General features: G+C 31.5%; 1 protein-coding gene across 4 annotated transcripts in view; it reads left to right on the plus strand.

Annotated features, from left to right (window-relative positions):
* LOC118202712 (transmembrane protein adipocyte-associated 1-like) overlaps window positions 1-18,981 on the plus strand; it is a 130,880-nt gene that overhangs the window by 35,831 nt on the left and 76,068 nt on the right. For all 4 annotated transcript variants that reach the window (XM_035374898.2, XM_035374899.2, XM_035374900.2 and 1 more), the window contains 2 exons: window positions 6,682-6,768; window positions 18,530-18,602. In XM_035374898.2, coding sequence (XP_035230789.1) covers window positions 6,682-6,768; window positions 18,530-18,602 — 160 coding nt within the window. The remainder of the gene's footprint in view (window positions 1-6,681; window positions 6,769-18,529; window positions 18,603-18,981) is intronic.

Raw genomic sequence — 18,981 nt, forward strand, 5'->3', positions numbered from 1 at the left:
TAAAATTAAAAATATGAAATCATGATATATAAAATAATAAAGTATCAGGTTGTCCGGAAAATAATGCAGGTTTTTGCAATTGTTTATCTTTTCTGTACATTTTTAGCAACAAAATTATTTTGAATTACACTGGTTTATATATTTTGAAGCTCTATTTTCACTCTATATTTCTATAATAATCATTTTGTTCCAAAATTATTTTAAAAAATATTTACTAGGTGTATTTGTTTAGATGTCAAAACGGGATTTTCTGCAAATTTACTTTTATGAGTACAAGCTAGGCCACAGTGCAGCACAAACGGCGAGAAAAGTGTTAATGAATCTACAGTTCAATGGTGATACCAAAAGTTTCGTCGTGGAGAATTTGACCTGGAAGATCAAGAGCATCGTGAACACCCTTCAGCTGTTGTTGACAATAATTGGAAGACTAGTTGAAACAAACTCATGCATAACTGTTTGAGAGCTTGGCGTAAGCAAAACAACGATTTCTGATCACTTGAATCGTCAAAGAAGCTCGATAAGTGGGTGCCTCACAAATTGAGCGAAATTAAAAAAAATCGCCGTTTTGAAGTGTCGTCTGCTCTTCTTCTCCACAACAAAAATGACCTTTTTCTTGATCGAATTGTTTCGTGCGATGAAAAGTGGAAAGTGCTCTCCAACAACTGACGACACTCAGCTCAGTGGTTGGACCGCGGTCAGACACCACAACACTTTCCAAAGCCAAATTTGCACCAGAAGAAAATTATGGTGACTGTTTGGTGATCTGAGGCCGGTCTCATCCACCACAGCTTCGTAAATCTGGGAAAAACGATTACGGCAGATAAATACTGTCGGCAAATTATTGAAATGCACCAAAAATTGCAACACATGTGCTCGGCATTAGTCAACAGAAAGCAGCCAGTTCTTCACGACGATGCTCGGCCGCACGTCGTGCAACTGACCCTACAGAAATTGGACGACTTGCGATCCGAGACTCTCCCTCTTCCCCCATATTCACCTGACCTCTCGCCAACCGATTACCACTTTTTAAAACATCTGGATAACATTCTGCAGAAGAAATGATTCAGAAACCAAGACGAGGTCAAAAACGCCTTTGACAACTTTATTGCATCCAGAACTCCAGAATTTTATTCTACCTGCATAAATAAACATATATCTCATTGGCAAAAATGCATTGATTTGGCTGGTGCTTATTTTGTTTAATAAAATTGTTTTTGAGTTGAGTTATGATACTTTAAAGATATAGGTTAAAAACCTGCATTATTTTCCAGACAGCCTAATATTAATGATCTAAAGTGTATCAAGATTTGCACAAAAAAGGCTTAATATTTATTTGTTTATGTTAATAAACATTTCCTTGAATGTAAGTTAAGTTCCTTCATTTTTTGAGCTAATACTTTCTCTTTCATTCTGTAGACAGGCATAATTTCTTGTTCAGTTACAAAGCTCCATTGCTCAAGTCTGGTAATTGCTGTGTGTAGAATTCCAACTTGTTAATTGAATTTTTTGTTTGCTTTCAATAATCTCTTTGTGACTTTCATCACTATTGATAGCGGTATTTTCCGGATTTAGAACCATATTACAGATTTCACTGTCCGTTAATTGATTGATGATTGTGGGATTGTCATTGCAATGGAAAACTTCTGTTATATCATCTTCATTTATTACCGCTTCTCCGCATTTCTTTACAAAATTTATTAATTGGAAAATTATACCTTTGTTTTGCTATATCCAAAAACCTTCAAATTCGTGGCTATCATCTTCATCATTCTCATCATGAAATATGGTAACTGGCCATAAATTATGCCAAGCACTTTTTATAGTATCTGGAGACACATCCTCTCAGGATCTTGCAATGCTGCACACAGCAGATTATATGCTAAAATATTAAAAAAATTCCTGAATAGTGTTGACATTATACAAGAAACTTAACATGGATTTTAAAAATGCTACTTTATATTTGCATTTTGGAGCATGCACTGTTCCGATATCTATAGGTTGAATGATGGACATAGAATTTGGAGGAAAGAATAGTACAGATACATTATCTTTGACTAAAACCTTAAGTCAAGTATGAGCTGAACAGTTGTCGTCTGTCAGGATAATTTTTTACGTAATCAGGATAATCATTATCAGGTAAACCAACCGAATGCAAATGATGCTGAGCCTTGGGTATGAAACGATTTTAAAACCAACTATTTGTTAATACTTGTGTCATCTGTGCTCTGTTTTCACGACATACATATAATGGAGAAAATCTTTACCCATTTAAATGCTCGAGGTCGTATATTCTTTCCGATTACGAAAAGTGCACACTTATGCGTACCTGCAGCATTTGCAGATGCTAAAATTGTTAGTCTTGCTTTGGAATCTTTGACACCAGTTGGAGCGTTTTCTGTAGAGTTTGCCAAGGTATTTCATGGTGCATATTGACAGAAAAGGCCAGTTTCATCAGCATTGTAAATTTGTTGAGGTAACTTTTTACTGTTAGTGAGTTCAATAAATTCATCTGCAAATAGTTCAAAAGCTTCAGTATCAGCTATCATGAGATTGGCGACCAAAGGCAAGTTGCTTTGCTAAATTTTGTCTTGCTTCTATTGTGCACCGAGACAATTAAGCCTGAATTGTATTATTTTAGTTCTTTGTTATACGACACATAAGTATATGTGGGTATTTACCCACATATACTTATCGAGGGCCGACAGTAGATATCATACTGCCTGATGCAGTCTTTGGGGTCCTAAATTCTGCTAACAAGCGCATCCCTAAGTTTTGAATTTTTGCTGTTTTTAAAGTTTGGGTCCCAGTGCTTCCCCTAATTCTAAAAATTTTGTCGTTCAGTGCTTCTCTAAATTCCAAAAATTCTGTCTTGCATAAATTCTGCCACCTGGTGTGCCCATATGAGCTCTGGTGCCGGTTCTGAGTTTATTTGAACAATAAATCTGTTATTCTTAATTCAGAAAGAACTAAATGTAATCTTTTGGCCTATTAATATCATTAACAAGATCTAGTTTTAGTGTATTGAAAGAAATTTTTGTTAAATTGCTCCTTGTCAACATCTTTCGGTGCATTAACTTAAATCTGTAATCACCACCAAGCATAATGGCAATGGAAAAGTTTACCATACTCTTTGTTATTCAATTACTAATTAATAAATTGTTTAGGCATTGCTGAATGAATCATTACACAAGTTGTGATGTGCTGAAAACCTTGTGGTTTTAAAAGACAAATATAATATATAATGACTCACCATGTTAGCTTCAGGAATATAAAATATTAGTCGGTGTAAACTCAACAATGTTTCTATGTAGAATGTTTTGGCATCTGCCAAGTACATGCAGAGCTATGGAGTCAAATTTTTGATCACATAAATTTATGCTAAAGTGATTGTTTCTTCAATAGTAAGGTGTTTTATTTAGTGCCAAAGTGCAATTAAGAATCAGGACTCTCTGCATGTTTCATTATGGGGGGGGGATTAAATGTGCATGCGTAAAGCATACAAAAAATTCCTTAAAAATTTGGTGGCTGTGAGGTCCGAATTTTACATTATTCCAGATATTGGACGTCCGGATCTCGGACTTTGTACTGTATCAACTGGCAGATTGTTAACAGTTTGGAGAAAGGGAAATCTCATATTGTTCATGAGAAACTGCATGGTGAGAAAGAAGATGCAGATCATAATCTAAGCTGATAACTAGATATAAGACATTTTACTGGGGCTGCTAAATTAATACATGCCACGAGAACTGTATAACACAGATGTAACTAGATCGCATACAGAACAGAAAATGAATTCTTTGGAAATGGAACAGTGAAACGAAAATTGAAAGCATAACTTTACTAATTTGGTAACTGTGCAGCACATATGCCTCTGATTTCTTTCTGAAAAATTCTAGTTTCACTGCTTGCAAATATAGCCTCTAGACCAGGGTTTTATACAAGCTTTCAAATGTCATTACAGAAATAATGTTACAAAATGATGAATATAATTGAATTTTGTGAAAATGCAAGCATTTTGAAGTAAGTTAATAGCTTTGCTACAGGCGTTGCATATTTTAGTAAGTGCAGGGACTTAATCTCTTAAACCATTAATGTACCAATAAAAATTCAGAGAGTGGCCTTTATCCGTCCAGTTTTTTTAAATTTTATTTTTATTAACTCAACCTCTTTCATTATTTTAACTTTAGACTGTAATGGATATATTCTGTTGTACTCACATGTGGAAAAAAATCTTGAATGCATATACTTGAATATGCAGAAATAATTTTGTTAAAAGTACTTCTCGGTTGAGTGCATTAAAAGGTTAAAATCAATTCAAAATTGTTTTAAAAATTCTGCCTTTTATGAAGAAGTCTCAGAGGAATAGCAAGTAGCTAATGTTTGACACATCAGTGAGGGAAGTTATGAAAATCATTTTTAGAATGTGTGTCAATTCCAAAAAAATATTGAGATAATGTGTGTAAAACGTGACTAACTGACAGTAAAATGAACCAGAGAAGTATGATAATATGCCATCATCAGTCAAATCTAGAAAAGCACTGCAAATTCTAAGAAAAACTCTTGAAATTGAAAGGTGCTGATCAAAAAAGCTACCAGCAGTTTTACAAAGTTATGATAAGCTAAGCATCAGTCAAATTTAGAAAAGCATTGCAAATTCTAAGAAAAATTCTTGAACTGAAAGGTGCTGTTCAAAATAGCTACCAGCAGTTTTACAAAAATGAGAATAGAATTGAAAAACTGTTGAACAATATGAAATAAACACATCAAACATGTGATTATGAAAGTATTTTTCATAAACCAAAAATTGAATTTCAAAATTGCATATATAGTTTAGTTTAATCATTAATTTTTAATGTTTTTAGAATTAACTAGCCGCCATGCAGCCAGGCTTTGTCTGGCTTTTAAATGTGCCGGGAAAATGCCTAAAGGGAACAAACACCAAACATTATATTTAAAAACTTCATAGAATTTTACAGAACAACTTTAACCCACAACCCCCCCCCCCCCACAAATTTCAATGAAAATGTATTGTATATATAAAAAAATTTCAATGAAATAATCAATATTCCTTAATACAAATATTAATTATCCTAATAAATAAACTAACCAACTTCCTGTTGCAAAATCTTAATTCAAATGGTAAAAAGGTAGTTAAGAACTTTGTTTCCTAAAAAAAAATCATGCAAAACATTTTATATAATTAAAACATAATTTAAAAAAAGTACAATAAAATAAGAAATAAATTTCATATTTTCAAGAGAACACAGTCAGCAGTCCAGTATCCAAAGCAGTGAATGAAAAACTGTTGCCAAAATGACATTTCTAAAAGAATGAAACTTACCAAAATTGTGCTTTGTGGATGACATAATTCAAAATATACAAACCTCTTTGCCACTAGCTAATAAAGAGAGAGAGAAGAAAAGGAAATTCTTTCTGTTGTGCTTCTCGAGATCATATTACATGTAATGTTAAATGCCTGTTGCATGTGTAATGTTTGGCACATGTATAGGTATTTGTTCTGACAAATTAAGCTTACTAATACGCAAAATTTTCTGTTGGATATACTTAATTTTTAATGTCTTAAGCAAGTTAAATAAGTGTTTGTGATTATTGTAATAAATTAATATATCTTACCCCTCATCTTCCATTGTCTGCATTAGGTAACACAAGGTACTGACAGCCTAATTTCTCAAGACATCATGGTACCTATTTAATTGTCTAGCAGTTTAAGCTTGGAAACACAGCTTAACGTTTTCTGCAACTAACTGAAAGGCAAAATGCATGTGAAATCGAAGAGTGATATATACTTTTTGATAAGTGTGAAATGATAATTTCAAGATATGGCAGATAAATCATCATACAAAATATGAACTATATGAGATTTATTCTAATATTGTCATTAAAAATCCACATCATTTTATGTATCCAGATTGAGCTCTTTATTTCGTATAGGAATTGAGATTTCCCTTTTCATGTATTTATAAATAGCCTGCTATCAAAACACCTCTGACGGCATCCAGTTTGTTTTTGCACATGCTTAATGATGACAGAAGGCTAATCCACTGCAGTGAGGGAATCAGGATCTGATGTTTAAATGCAGGTGTAAGAAGTGGTTCTATGGTTATAAAATACTGGTTTTTTGCTTTTGCTCTGATCGAGGTGTAGCTTCAAGGTTAAAAAGTTCATGAATATGAGAGAAAAGGCAAAAGTAAATGTATTAAGAATGAAAATGCAAAAATAATATCGTACCAGATTTATTTTTTGGTCTAGTGAGAATTTGATGTAATTATATTTTCAGGAGAAGGTCAGTTATAGCTTCTCATTTTTAAATTGTTAGCATATCTGTATTACTTGTCATTTGAAACTTTTAAGTACAATTACTCCATATCTGTATGAAGCATTTCTCATAAATTTGAACTTTTATGATGCATTAAAAACAATGTGTTTGATAAAGAAGAGTATTGCAGTATTTTTAATTTAAACTTTGTGATAAAATCAATATATGGTATAATGTACATAGTATTACAACTTTTTTGCTAAGTGTTTTGAGGTTTCTATTTTTAAATGTTTCATGTTTTATGTTTTACTTTATTAGTCTCTTTCTATTACTGCTCAGAAGTCTGTCTTACAGAATAATGAAATATTTAAACATGATCTAATATTCCAAAATATTTTATATAGGTGGCTTTAAATGCAGCTGTTAGTGTTTTACGCTGTATAGTTGCAATGACTGTGAATGCTGTTGATGTTGGTGAGATTACTGATAAGGTAAGCAATTGCAGAAATAATTACATTATTTATTACATATGTAAATTTGAAATGTTGAAATTCGATGTGTGTCTACTTCATATTTTCTTAGCATGTTTCCTAGGTTAAACTTCAGTGTGCAGGTACTGTTGGCTAAATTATTGTAACTACTCATTTAACTCATAAAGAACTGTGAATAAAGTATTGTCATTCTTCCTTTGAATAAAGATTATACATACTTACATATTACAGAAGTATGATTAGCTTTTAAGCATATACTTCATGGTTACATGTTCATATATGATGTCTCATCTGTGCTACTGTTACACCCTATTTATGATCATAATTTTTCCAAGAGGCATTCTGAAATTTTCTCCTTAAATGAATGATTATGTTTTATTGCAAAACCTATGCACATATCTGTGCTTGATTGGATGTCCAAAACACTCATATAGTTCATTAATCTAAATAATTCCATAGTTACATAATTATCTACTTCTGAACTACCTTATATAACTAACCTACTTCTGATCTAGTGGTGATTTTTGTTGATAGTTGGTAAATTTTCTGAAAATTCATCTTATTGAACAAATTGTTCTTTGTAGAACTGAGTCACTTTAGATAAACATGATCTTTAAATATCTTTCTGCCAAAGACATTTCTTTTAATGTGATGGAGTTTAGTATTAGCTTTATGTAATTATCTTTAATTGTTTTTCTTGATATGGCTAATGTGAAACTAGCAAAGTATTTACTCCTGGTTTTGTGTCAAACTTGGTAATACAATGGCAAAAACTTACAGAATTTTTAAACAGTCATTAACTGATAAGTTTTCATCCAGTTTAAAAGTACATGTTCGGCAGATGTTAAAAAATGGGTAGTTGTCAGTTTGTGCTAGCAAGCCTGCTGGATAAATATCGAATGGCACATAACTACAGAAAAAGTGGTGAAATAACATGAAACAGTGAATGCTAGATGATAGGATGTAAGATTCCTACCTTTAAGTTACAGCTAAAAATGAGGAACCTGTAAGAACTAGTAAACGAATAATCGCTTAGTTCAGTAGACGGAGAGCAGAACTCAAGAAGAGTTAAATACCCTTTATTTTTCAAAATAAGTTTAATAGTCGACTCCTTCTTGGAGTTTACAGCAAAGCCTGCACTTGGGCTTGAACTCAGGAATACTAAGAAATAAAACTTAACTAAGAAGATATAGCTGAAACTATCAAGATTCTGCTTGAGTTGGCCCCTTAATGCTAAACAGCGAAGCTATCAAGGACCTAAATTACGGCTGATTGTAAAAATAGCTTAGAGAGACAGTAGCGTAAAAGGTGAACGTGCGCTGCTCCAGAATCTCTGGCTCTCTAACAAAGTCAGTGGAACGTCAACTTTAAATACTTGTTCTACCTTCATTTGCATTTAACTGCACTTCTAAAAACACGCTCTGGTCGGAAATTATAATCTGAAATTAAGAAGTGACAGGAAAGTGGCTTAAACTAAACATTAACTGTTAAAAACTTAGGATAAACCTTAAAAGGTAATTACTGACGCTGACGACTTTATGGTATGTTATGTTATCAGAATATGTTTTGTCAAAACAATTTAACCCGAATTTCTTCGCTGTGAAAAGAAAGCAGGTACTGAGCAATGAAAAGCTAGGTATATAATTTTTCTGTCTGCTCAGAGTTTTTAGAGCTAGCCAGAAGTCATGCTTGCTGTATTTCAAAATTAAACTGGTGATTTAAGCTAGTTTTATGAAAGTACCACTGAAAACAAATTTGTACAATGAAGGTTTATGTTAGTTTTTTTCAATCTTCAGGGAGACTGCTTAGATACTGTTTCAGCTGATGTAACTTGCTTGTGCAAGCATATATTATAATATTTTGAGATGGGTAAAAGGGTGTATAAAGTCTGCAGATATTAACAGCTATATGTATTTCCATTCTGTCTGATATATAAAGTTGAAGGAATGTGATATTGAGAGTGTTTGGGTTATGCAGGAAACAGTGCTAAATATACTCACGTTTCAGGATTTCCAAATGTTTTATATTGATAGAAATGTTGGTTTTATTTACATTGTGAGAAAAAACTTTTTGAAAGGTAAAATATATGGTGTGAATGTTTTATAAATTTCACATAATTTCTCTTGTTCAACCTTATAATATTTTCCTGATTTGGTTCTCTCAATTAAAATGTTTCATTCTATTTAGTTTATGTTTGAAGTCTTTGTTTAAAAAATTCATGTTACAGTTAAGGCACATTTCTGTGATTAAAAGGTTAAAATATGTTATTCTTGTAAATTAACTCTATTCAGAATGTTATTAAAAGTTAGAAAAATTATTTTGCTTTATTTCTGTAGTGTTGTTTGAATCATGCTCATACTTTTATTAGAAATTATCTTAATACTTTGTGAGGATAATCCCCCAAATAAGGCTTCATGAGACCACAGGTAAACTATCAGTGGGGCTGTTGGCAACACAACTTTGTGTTTGTTGCTTCCTCCACTCTCAAACAAGCCTGTGCACACTTCGCTGCAATGCTCAGTCTTGGCTTAATAGCCATTTGTAATGAAGCTGCCATGTTATGATACTGCCACACAATGAAGGTCACACAGTTATTCATTTTTTTAATACAGGTGTTAGACCAATTAGAATTTGTTGCCTGTTGATGGAAATGTATGACAGGTTGTGCATAAATATTAAAAGCATCCATAAGTGGTGCAAAGTCGCAGTTTATTTTGAAATTCGCAGTAAAGAAAGAAGCAAGAGACTCAGTTTTCAACAAGTAAGATTGATCAAACCATGTTTGAAGATCACTCTGGTTGATCTCTGCATTTTGGTTATAGAGGCTCCTTGATGCACTATTCATAAAATTTTATTGGAATATTGGAAGGTGTGCACAAGATGGATCTTGCAAATGCTCAAAGAGAATCATCACTGGCAACAAATTGACTTCTCCTGCACATTTCTTCACTACCAGGTTTTGCTCAAATATGAAAAGGACCTTTTCATATTTGAGTGTCGTGGGTGATGAAATTTGGGCATTCCTTTTCATACCTGAGATTAAACATCAATCCCATGAATAGCAGCCTTCCTTTTCACATAAGCCACAAAAATTCACTCAGTCTGGCAGTAAAGCTATGTTAACTGTGTGTTGAGATCAAAAGACAGTATTGATGGTCAACTTCATGGTTTCTGGGATCGCAGGAAATGCTGACAAGTATTGTGTGACTGAAAAAGGCTGGTAATTCAAAGCAAGAGACAAGGAATGTTCAGCAAAGGTGTGAGCATTCTCTATGACAACATTTACCTTCACATTACCTGTCAAATATTTTCAAAGGAATCCTATAATTCAGATTTGGCAACCAATGACTATCACCTGTTTTCTAAATTGCAAGAACATTTGGCCAAAATGTACTGCATTAACAAGGAAGATGTAGAAGATGACACTCAGCGCTCCCTGAGCAACATGGCAGCTAGCTGGTATGATACGGCTTACATAAAATGGCAGAATGTCTATCAAAAGGCATCAACGAAATTGGTGATTGTGTCGAAAAATAGTTGAATGTTTTAAAAAGATGGAAACATTTTTAAAACTTATCGTTTCCTTTATATAGGACTTCTGTGATTGCCCTCCTAAATGAAATAAATTACTTGTCATGTGAAATGAAAATAAAATTGAAAATGGCATAAAATGGACTATATATGTGTATATGTATTTGTTTTTTTTAAATTTAAAGTTTTTTGTATATATCGATGAAGTTGGATGGTATTCAGTAAAAGATTGAGATAAAGTTGGATGGTATTCAGTTAGACAAATATATCCTCTTTGAAATCCAAACCTCATTTAAAACATGAGGATATTAAAGTAAAGATTATGATTGTGAAAATTTGTTAATTTTGAGAATGCTGAAGCAGGAAACTCAGCCTAAGGTATACTTCTGGAAAAGTGTCTTTATGTCATCTTTGTTTTGCTGAAAATGAGTTAATCCCTATATAAAGTGAAGCTTCAATGAGAAGAGCTGAACAAATTTACAGATAATTAAAAATTCATGTACAGACTTTCCAAAAATTCAACATGGATATTGATATAATTGTATTTTAAAAAATCAGATAAGAATTCACTGCTTATAGTAATAAGGTGATTGTTTTATGCATAACAGATGTTGAAGCATAAATAAAATCAAGGTATTCAGATTTTTTAATTAATGTGCATAGATAGAAAAATTCTTTGTAAAATAGCAACAAATTATATTATTCTGATGGAGAAGTAGACAGCATAGATAATTTTGGAAGTAATGATGAAATATTACTCTTCTCTTTCAGGTACAGATATATTGTGTGACATAAACAGTATAATGACAATTTCTTAAAGAGGCCATCTCCTTAATGCATGGTCTCTTAAAAGATGTGTGAAATTTCATAGTTTCTGGAGGGGAATGCAGTCAGGCTTTTATTTAGCTGTTAAGTATTTAGTTTATGATTGTTTTTGTTGAATTTTTAGGAAACGCTTTAAAAATCACTTAAACTGGATAAATGTGCATATTTATTTTTCAAGTTTTGGGAAAGAAGGGGGGATTTATCTCATTGCAGCATTGAAAGGGGATTGCATAGTCACAATTGCATAGTGGAAAAAAAAAAAAAATTGAGAACCCTTGCCCTAACCCTTCAGTAGGCATGATCAAAGTCTGACACAGTTAATTGCAATATATCCCTTAGATGGTAATCTTCTTCTGATTAATAAACCACTGAAATTTAGAATTTGAATGAGAATATTAACTTATTAATTCCTTTAATACACACTGTTTAATATATTTACATTTTTAAATGTATCATTTTCATGCAATTACTGGAGACTGGGGATCATAGTTCCTTTTCCATAGTTCTTTATTTTGTCCCTCTTAGCTGCAAGCTGACATTTTTAGAAATTTAAATAAATGATTGATGTGGAATATGTTGGAGTATGCTTTTAATCAGAGTTAAATCAGTGTAATGAAATTATGCAAGTTTCATTTCATGTAAAATTTTCTGCAGTTTACCTTAAAGTGCGAGTAATTATGTCTTTACTACATGGAACTTGTTCATGGGGATATTTAATTCCTATGGCTGTGTATCTGTAAAAAAGTGGAATCAAATATTCCCATTGCATGTTTCAAACATTAATCTTTTCAGCATATTAAAGAAACAAAGCTCATATGTTATCAAACTTTTATAAGCCCAAAAAAATCTGTATATTAAAATAATACATTCCAGTTCTTTTTGGGGGGGGATGCAAATAATAGCAGTTTATGCTTTCAGTGTATTTACTTTAGAGAAATTTATACTTTCCATACTCAGGAAATAATTTCTTATGGTAAAACAAAAATCTCTGAAAATTATTAAGTTGTGCTACTTTTGGAGGAAGATAAAACATGAGAGGCTTTACTGAATTAAAAGATTCTACCAACTGTGGGAGGTTGTCAGTAATTTCAATCACATCATTAAATTCATGGTTACCCTTTGCAGTGCAGAGTCAACCTTTAAAACCGCCTGTTAAGAAATTTTTTCTCAGTTGAACTGTGGTTTTTTTTGTGGTTTTACTGTGGTAATATGTTTTGAACATTCAAAAGAACCAACAGATATCAGCACCAAACGGAGACTTTTTCTCTGTATTGATTTATATGTGAATAAATATTGAACAAAGATAAAAAGTTTCAATTTTTCTCGCTAACTCCATAAAAGTGCATGTAGTAGGTATATGTTATAAAATTTTTATTTACATACTCTTTTATTTGTAAAAACACTAATATCGATAGAAATCAATGATAAATTTCGCCTTTTTTTTTTTTTTTTTTTTTTGTAATACATGATGCGGTTTTCTACCAAAACCACCACCTTCTTACACCTAAAACATTCCTATGTATTTTCTGGTTGCTAGGGTGTAATGTGATCTTAGAGCTGAAATGTTTTGTATTTGCTGGGATGTAATAAATGACTTCAGACTGTCAGTCATAAGAAGACCAGTTATAGTTGCAAAAAAATATGTCCCTTCTCTCAGCAAAAAATAACCATCCAGTAGTCTGATTGTAGGAAAATGGGCAAAGCCTCATGTGCCTGTAGATTTACGCATGACAAAACTGTCTCACATTCCTGTGGAGATAATGTTACCGAGATGTGCCATCTGCAGCACAAGAGGGGAGCCACACAGAACAAAACTATATGCAGTGTTTGTAAAGTACCATTAATTTAATTATCAGAAATGCATCACATGCTTTCAAAAGTTTCATAATTTGTTAAGCTGTGTGAGTAATAGCATATATTTTAGATAATTTCTACATGCTATTTTTGTTGAAAATAAAGATAGAATGTTATGAATTTTACATTTTTAGCATTTACTTAGTATATTTGTACATTTATAAAGCATATAAAATTTCCTCCTGAAATAAGGTCAGGATAAATAGTATTATATTTTTTAGTTATTGTTTTATTTTCATAAATTATATTTTTATTACTATTTGACAAAGAAACTATGGCATATGTATTATTTTGCTGCAAAAATCAATGTTAAAAAAATTAGCAGATTTCATGCTCTACATGGGCAGTGGTTTCACTGCTAAACCACCACACACTTTCTGCCCAAGGTGTGCTACATTTCTCCCCCACCCGATATATTTCACATTTGTGAAGCTCAAAGGTAATAGTTATCAATTAATTTAATGCTGGAAATCTTTCTATGTGCGCCTCAAAGGGTTAAATCAATTTTAATTAGTGTTTTTTTGACAAGCTGATTGAAATCATTTATACTTTTTTTTAAATGATGGGAAATGTGTTAAAATCAAAGATAATCTGTAACAGTTTAAAGTGATTTATTTAATATATAAATAGAAGCATTTTAAAGAAATAAAATTTTATTGTAAAAACTGAACTGATGCATCTGTTCACATGCGCCAAGATCCTATCTACATTTTTATGTTTTAAAATTATTTCATTTGCTTTATTATTTAAATATAGGTATAATAGATTACTTTTAACAATAAATAAATACCCATGAGTACACATATAGTTGGCATATGAAATAAAACTTTTGCTCCCTGCCAGTTCTGCACATTCAGGCAAAACTCCTGCACGTATGATATGTTAATTTCCATTAAGGCTGTTTACACTAATAGAACTTTGCTTCCAAGAAATCCAAGAAATGTATGCTAACTTAACTGCTCCGCCTAACCAGGATGCCTATTCTACGATCACTGGATCTGTCTACAACTTGAGCGAACATTATTGACTCAAAAAAAAAAAAAAAAAGGGTATGGACAGCCATCAAAAGTTATCAGAGAAAGCCGTTCTGTGGTCCTCAGTTGGTGGGCGGGTGGGTCCATTTGACTTTACTGAAAGGGGACAAGGCTTCAAGGAGCTTTAGACCAATCGCAGTTCAGACGAATGATGAAATTTATAGCACGCGCTGGCTGAAGTTCTAGGAATATTCTCCCATTATTTCACTAAGTCACACGCTGCATTTGTAGTTCGAAAAAAGGACACAAAACAGTATTATGACCAACACGCAGCAGAACATGCTACTGTGTTAAGTGAAGGAAAATCTCGTTTTTTAAGGGAAAAGCTAACGCAGGAATTTAGGGCTAAGAAATGATGTGGGATACCATGAAAGCAACGGTAAATAGATAAGAGTAAATGAATTAAGCTTACTTCAAATCTTTTTAGAAATAAACAATTTTAATCATTTAAATTTATAATATGATTAATTTGCATTTCAATCTAATAGCAAACTAAATTTTTATTTTCATGCTTTCATTAAAACTGTTTTCACGCAATTTATTTTACAGTTAATATTAGAAAAATATTTCTTTAAGTAAGAAATTAGAAAGAAAATATTTCTTTCTTAATATTTCTTGCCTTTTTTTTATTTTCTTTTTCTATGAAAATTATTTCTTTCAGGAAAAGAAATAAAATTCATTCGCTATTACAGTATGGCCGATTGCTGCTGCATTCAGCTCTCACACACGCATCAAAATGTTTTAAATAATTTATTCTATAATTAACATGAAAGAAAATATCTTTTCAATATAAAATATATAACCAAAATTATACTAATCTATCCTGTATGTGTGATAAATTCGTATTGCTATTTTTGTCACACAATTACTAATACTTTATTTTAATATTACATTGTTGTTATTTTAATTTCTTATATATAGAAGAACTTCTTATTTTAAATATTCTTCCTTCTCAAATGATTTTATTCTATGAAAATAATTAAAAGATAGTAATATTATTTTCACAATGCAAGTACTAAAGTAAAAATAATCAGTATAGGTCTCCTGCAGTTGAAGTCCTTGTCAAACCAGCATTTCGACACATTAAATAGAAAACCAATAATGATCAATAGCTCTTTTACTATATAAAAATGAGAACTCTGATGTGAACAGTATTTTTTTTTTTTTAAAGTTTGCAAAGAAACAATAATTTTTTAATACTAATAGATTACAAAAGTACTATTCCATGAACAAACCCTCAGTCTTATAGTATTGTTACTTTATAGCATAATACAATAATAAAGCAATATAATTCTGCTAATAAGCCCACCAGTGGCCGAGTGGTAGAGTCGCTGAACGCAGGTAGTTTTTTTCCGAGGTTCGTATCCCACGAACGAGCTGGCCGCTTCGGCGTTTTCGTGGCTTTCTCCATATGTAATGTGTATACAAGCCTTCTATAGCAGTGAAAATATAAGTACCTACATAATAAGGACGTTTGGCTAAATGGATTAAAAAAACTCAGTAAAATAAGGATTAGAAAAAAGACTGAAAAGTTTTTTTTTTAAATTTGAAAGAGCAAATATTTTTTGTGACACTGTTCAAAGCATGTTTTGTCTTTTTGTTACATGCATAGACCCACATTGCATGTTTCTCACATGTATCTTCTATGAGGTTTCTTCCTTGTGCTACAAAATGTATACTGCTTGGATCTAAATTTCACTGGTATATATCCAGCGTTACTTAGTTTCTTTTCATCTGGCACATGAAATTTGTGTTTTTTTTTATGTTAATGGGGGGGGGGTCTTTTTGGCTTTGGTACGGATCATTCGTTTCCCATTAATACTTATTTTATTCATATTTTATCTCAGAATATTCAGAAAATATTTTTAATTTAAATAAAACTTTACGCGATTTCTATTTTTAATTACAGCAAAGTATATTTACATTAAATTTAAACCACAGGAAGTAATTTATAAAATCACAATACTAGCTTGGGGAGCAAGTGTGTTGAGGTCAGAGAAAAGTCTCTGGAAAAGAAAGACCTTTTTACTGGGCAGGTGCATGTATTGTTTAGTAATAAAATAACTCTGTGGTTTCATAACCCCTTATCTGCATCTGGGTAAAACATTCCTATTTGAGAAGGAAGCAAACACCATTGTGAAGAGCAGTGGTTTGAAGGTGCGATCACCGAGCCTCTAGAGCATTGTGAGTATTGTGACACGATGCTCTAGTGGTGCAGTGGTCACGCCCTGAAACCACAAAGCAAATGCCATACATATAGAGGTTTTTTTTTTATATATGCAGCTTAATTATTGCTATTTTTTATTGTTTATGATAGAAATCATGATGTGCGATGAATAACTTTTGAAATTTAAAATTGTTTATATTAATAAAAGGAAGTTATTTTGTTTCATTGAAAACGAATTTTAAAAGGCATACGGTTTGAAGTACTAAAACCTAAAACATGTATGATTCTGCAATCATTTTGTGTTATTTAGAGGTAAAAATCAGTAATCAATTGATTTTCACTCAAAAATTTCAGAAGGAAGAGGAGGAAAAAATTTGAAAATTGGTGGTTTCAGGGCGCGACTACCGCACATCAAAGGGTTAAGAAAATGTTTCAGGAATTGATAGAAAAAATTTTGCATAAGGTCTTTCTCTTATAATTTTTTAAACAGATTAACCTTTACTGATGTATTGAAATTTTCATATTTCTAATTACTCTGTTACTTTGCTTCAATTCAGCTTTTGTTAATTCAGCTTTGGTGCTTAGACTTAAAATTTTCAAAAGTATCTTGTATTTATTTGTACTGTACATAAAATAATAGGTAGTTTTTGTTGGAATAAAGTAAAGCTTCTGTTAAAAACATCTTTAGCATATATTTTTTAATAAAATGATGAAAATGAAAAATTTAGGAAGAATTTTATGATTACTTTTAATTTCCATATTGCAGAATTTGTACTTTATTTGGTAAGTTATCATTAAAGCAAATACATTTTATGTACTATTTAAGCAACTTAATTGTAAAAATAGAACATTTATAAAAATTTCCAAAATTGAGGTTCTTCGCATTTGGTTAGATTTGAAATATTGGAAAGGGGGAGTTGTGTTAGAACTCAGTATTTTGAGTGTTTTGAAAAATGTCTTGAACTTTTATGAAAGTTATGTCTTAAATGAATTCCCCCATGCACTCCTAGCACTAAAATTGTCTAGAGTTGAAGCCAGATCTTTCAGTGGCCAATATATATGTCAGTTACTGGAATTCATAATAAACCATGCAGTAACCACTTTTCCTTTGAAAATATTTAGGGTTCATGATTTTTCAGTCTCAACAATAGAGATCCTCTCCCCATTTTATTTTTTTAACAAGAATAAAATATTTATAAAAATTTTGGAATAAAAGCATGCTTTGGATTTTAACTGGACATAACCATAAGGTTAGAGTAATAAAGATATTATTCTTTAAGTAGTTTTGTCATGTTAGAAGTGCTGTATATAATCTTTACTTTGAAATTTGATTTGATTTAGGTAAAAACAGATGTCCCAAAAGTCTCATTTAAGAAGAAACCGTTTGAGTCTGGTTTCAGTAATTCAAATTTCTTGTGATTTAAACATGTTATATATTCTTTATGAGTTAAATTAATGACAATGTGTCATATTTTTATCTCATATACATTTCTGAGTTGATTAAAATCTGCTTCAGAAATTTTCCAGTTACTCATAAATGTGTCTTGCCAGTGATCTTAGTTATCTATAGAGGTATGTTACACTTTTAGCTATGATTGGAGGTATAATCTTAATTTAAGAAAGAAATCGAAAAGAAAAAGAGAGAGAGCGAGGGAAACCTATGTTTTGTAGCATTACATTTTACTCTTATGCTTCTGGTATTTCTTCTGAAAAATGCTAATTTTATAGGAAATACTGAGTCAACTGAAAATAAACTTCCATTTATCAGCCTCGAAACGGAAATTAATATTATATGTAGTAATATTGTATTTTTTTCACTAAATGTTGAAATGCTTAATAATTTTCCCATGGTTAATGCACATTATAAATTTTTATATTTAAGGATAAATGTGGGAATTGCATAGCTTTGAAATTGCTAACAAATTCTGTTTTAGGATAAAATTCATGAAAAAATTCCCTACTGAAAGATGCATGTACTGGTGTTATTGATCACAGTTAAATGTGTTATTCTCTCTTATAAGTGTTCTTTGTCCCCCCCTCCCAAATTAAGTACTGCTTCATTCTTTGTTTATTGAAATTAATAACATAAGAGATGAATTTACAGTATTTAGAAAAATGTTATGTCACATGAAGAGATCTAATGGTAAAAGTGTGTTTTCTTTTTCTGGGGGTCTGCGTGTATATTTTTCTGGAGAAAATTGTTTGATGCATGTTTTCCTGCAAAGGAAAAGCTCTTAAAATTTTAATCAGTGTTATTACTCACTTAAACTTCTGCTTTGAGCATGTAAAACAATTTACTTGAATTGCTTATTAAAAGTGTTCTAAATATACCAGATTGTTACTATTTTAGGTACTGTGGGTTGTGGTAAGGTGTTTTCTGTTGGCAACAGAAATAAGTGTGTTGATATTTGGTCTTGCATTTGGTAAGTCTGATACTTATTGTTTCCTGATCTAGTGTATTTAAATAGTTAGTTATACTTTTTATAATTATATATATGTGTGTGTGTCTGTTTGTGTAATGAAAAAGATGTTACAATGTTCACGGCATAGAACATAGAATTGTGTATATATAAGCTAAAAAATATGAATACAGTACAAAGTCTGTAATCCGTACATATATAATCAAGAATGATCTATAATCCGAACCTCAATGCTACAAACTTTATGCGCATGCGTAAACGTATAATGCGTTTACGCATGTGCATAATGCATTTGCGCATGTGCATAATGCATTTGCGCATGTGCGTTTAATGTATAACGGATGGTGTAAGCTAAGCTAAAATTATCTAATTATCTATTTCA

The sequence above is a fragment of the Stegodyphus dumicola genome, chromosome X1 (assembly GCF_044657685.1).
Source record: "Stegodyphus dumicola isolate Sdum_Otavi_A_Nest chromosome X1, ASM4465768v1".
Lineage (NCBI taxonomy): Eukaryota > Metazoa > Arthropoda > Arachnida > Araneae > Eresidae > Stegodyphus > Stegodyphus dumicola.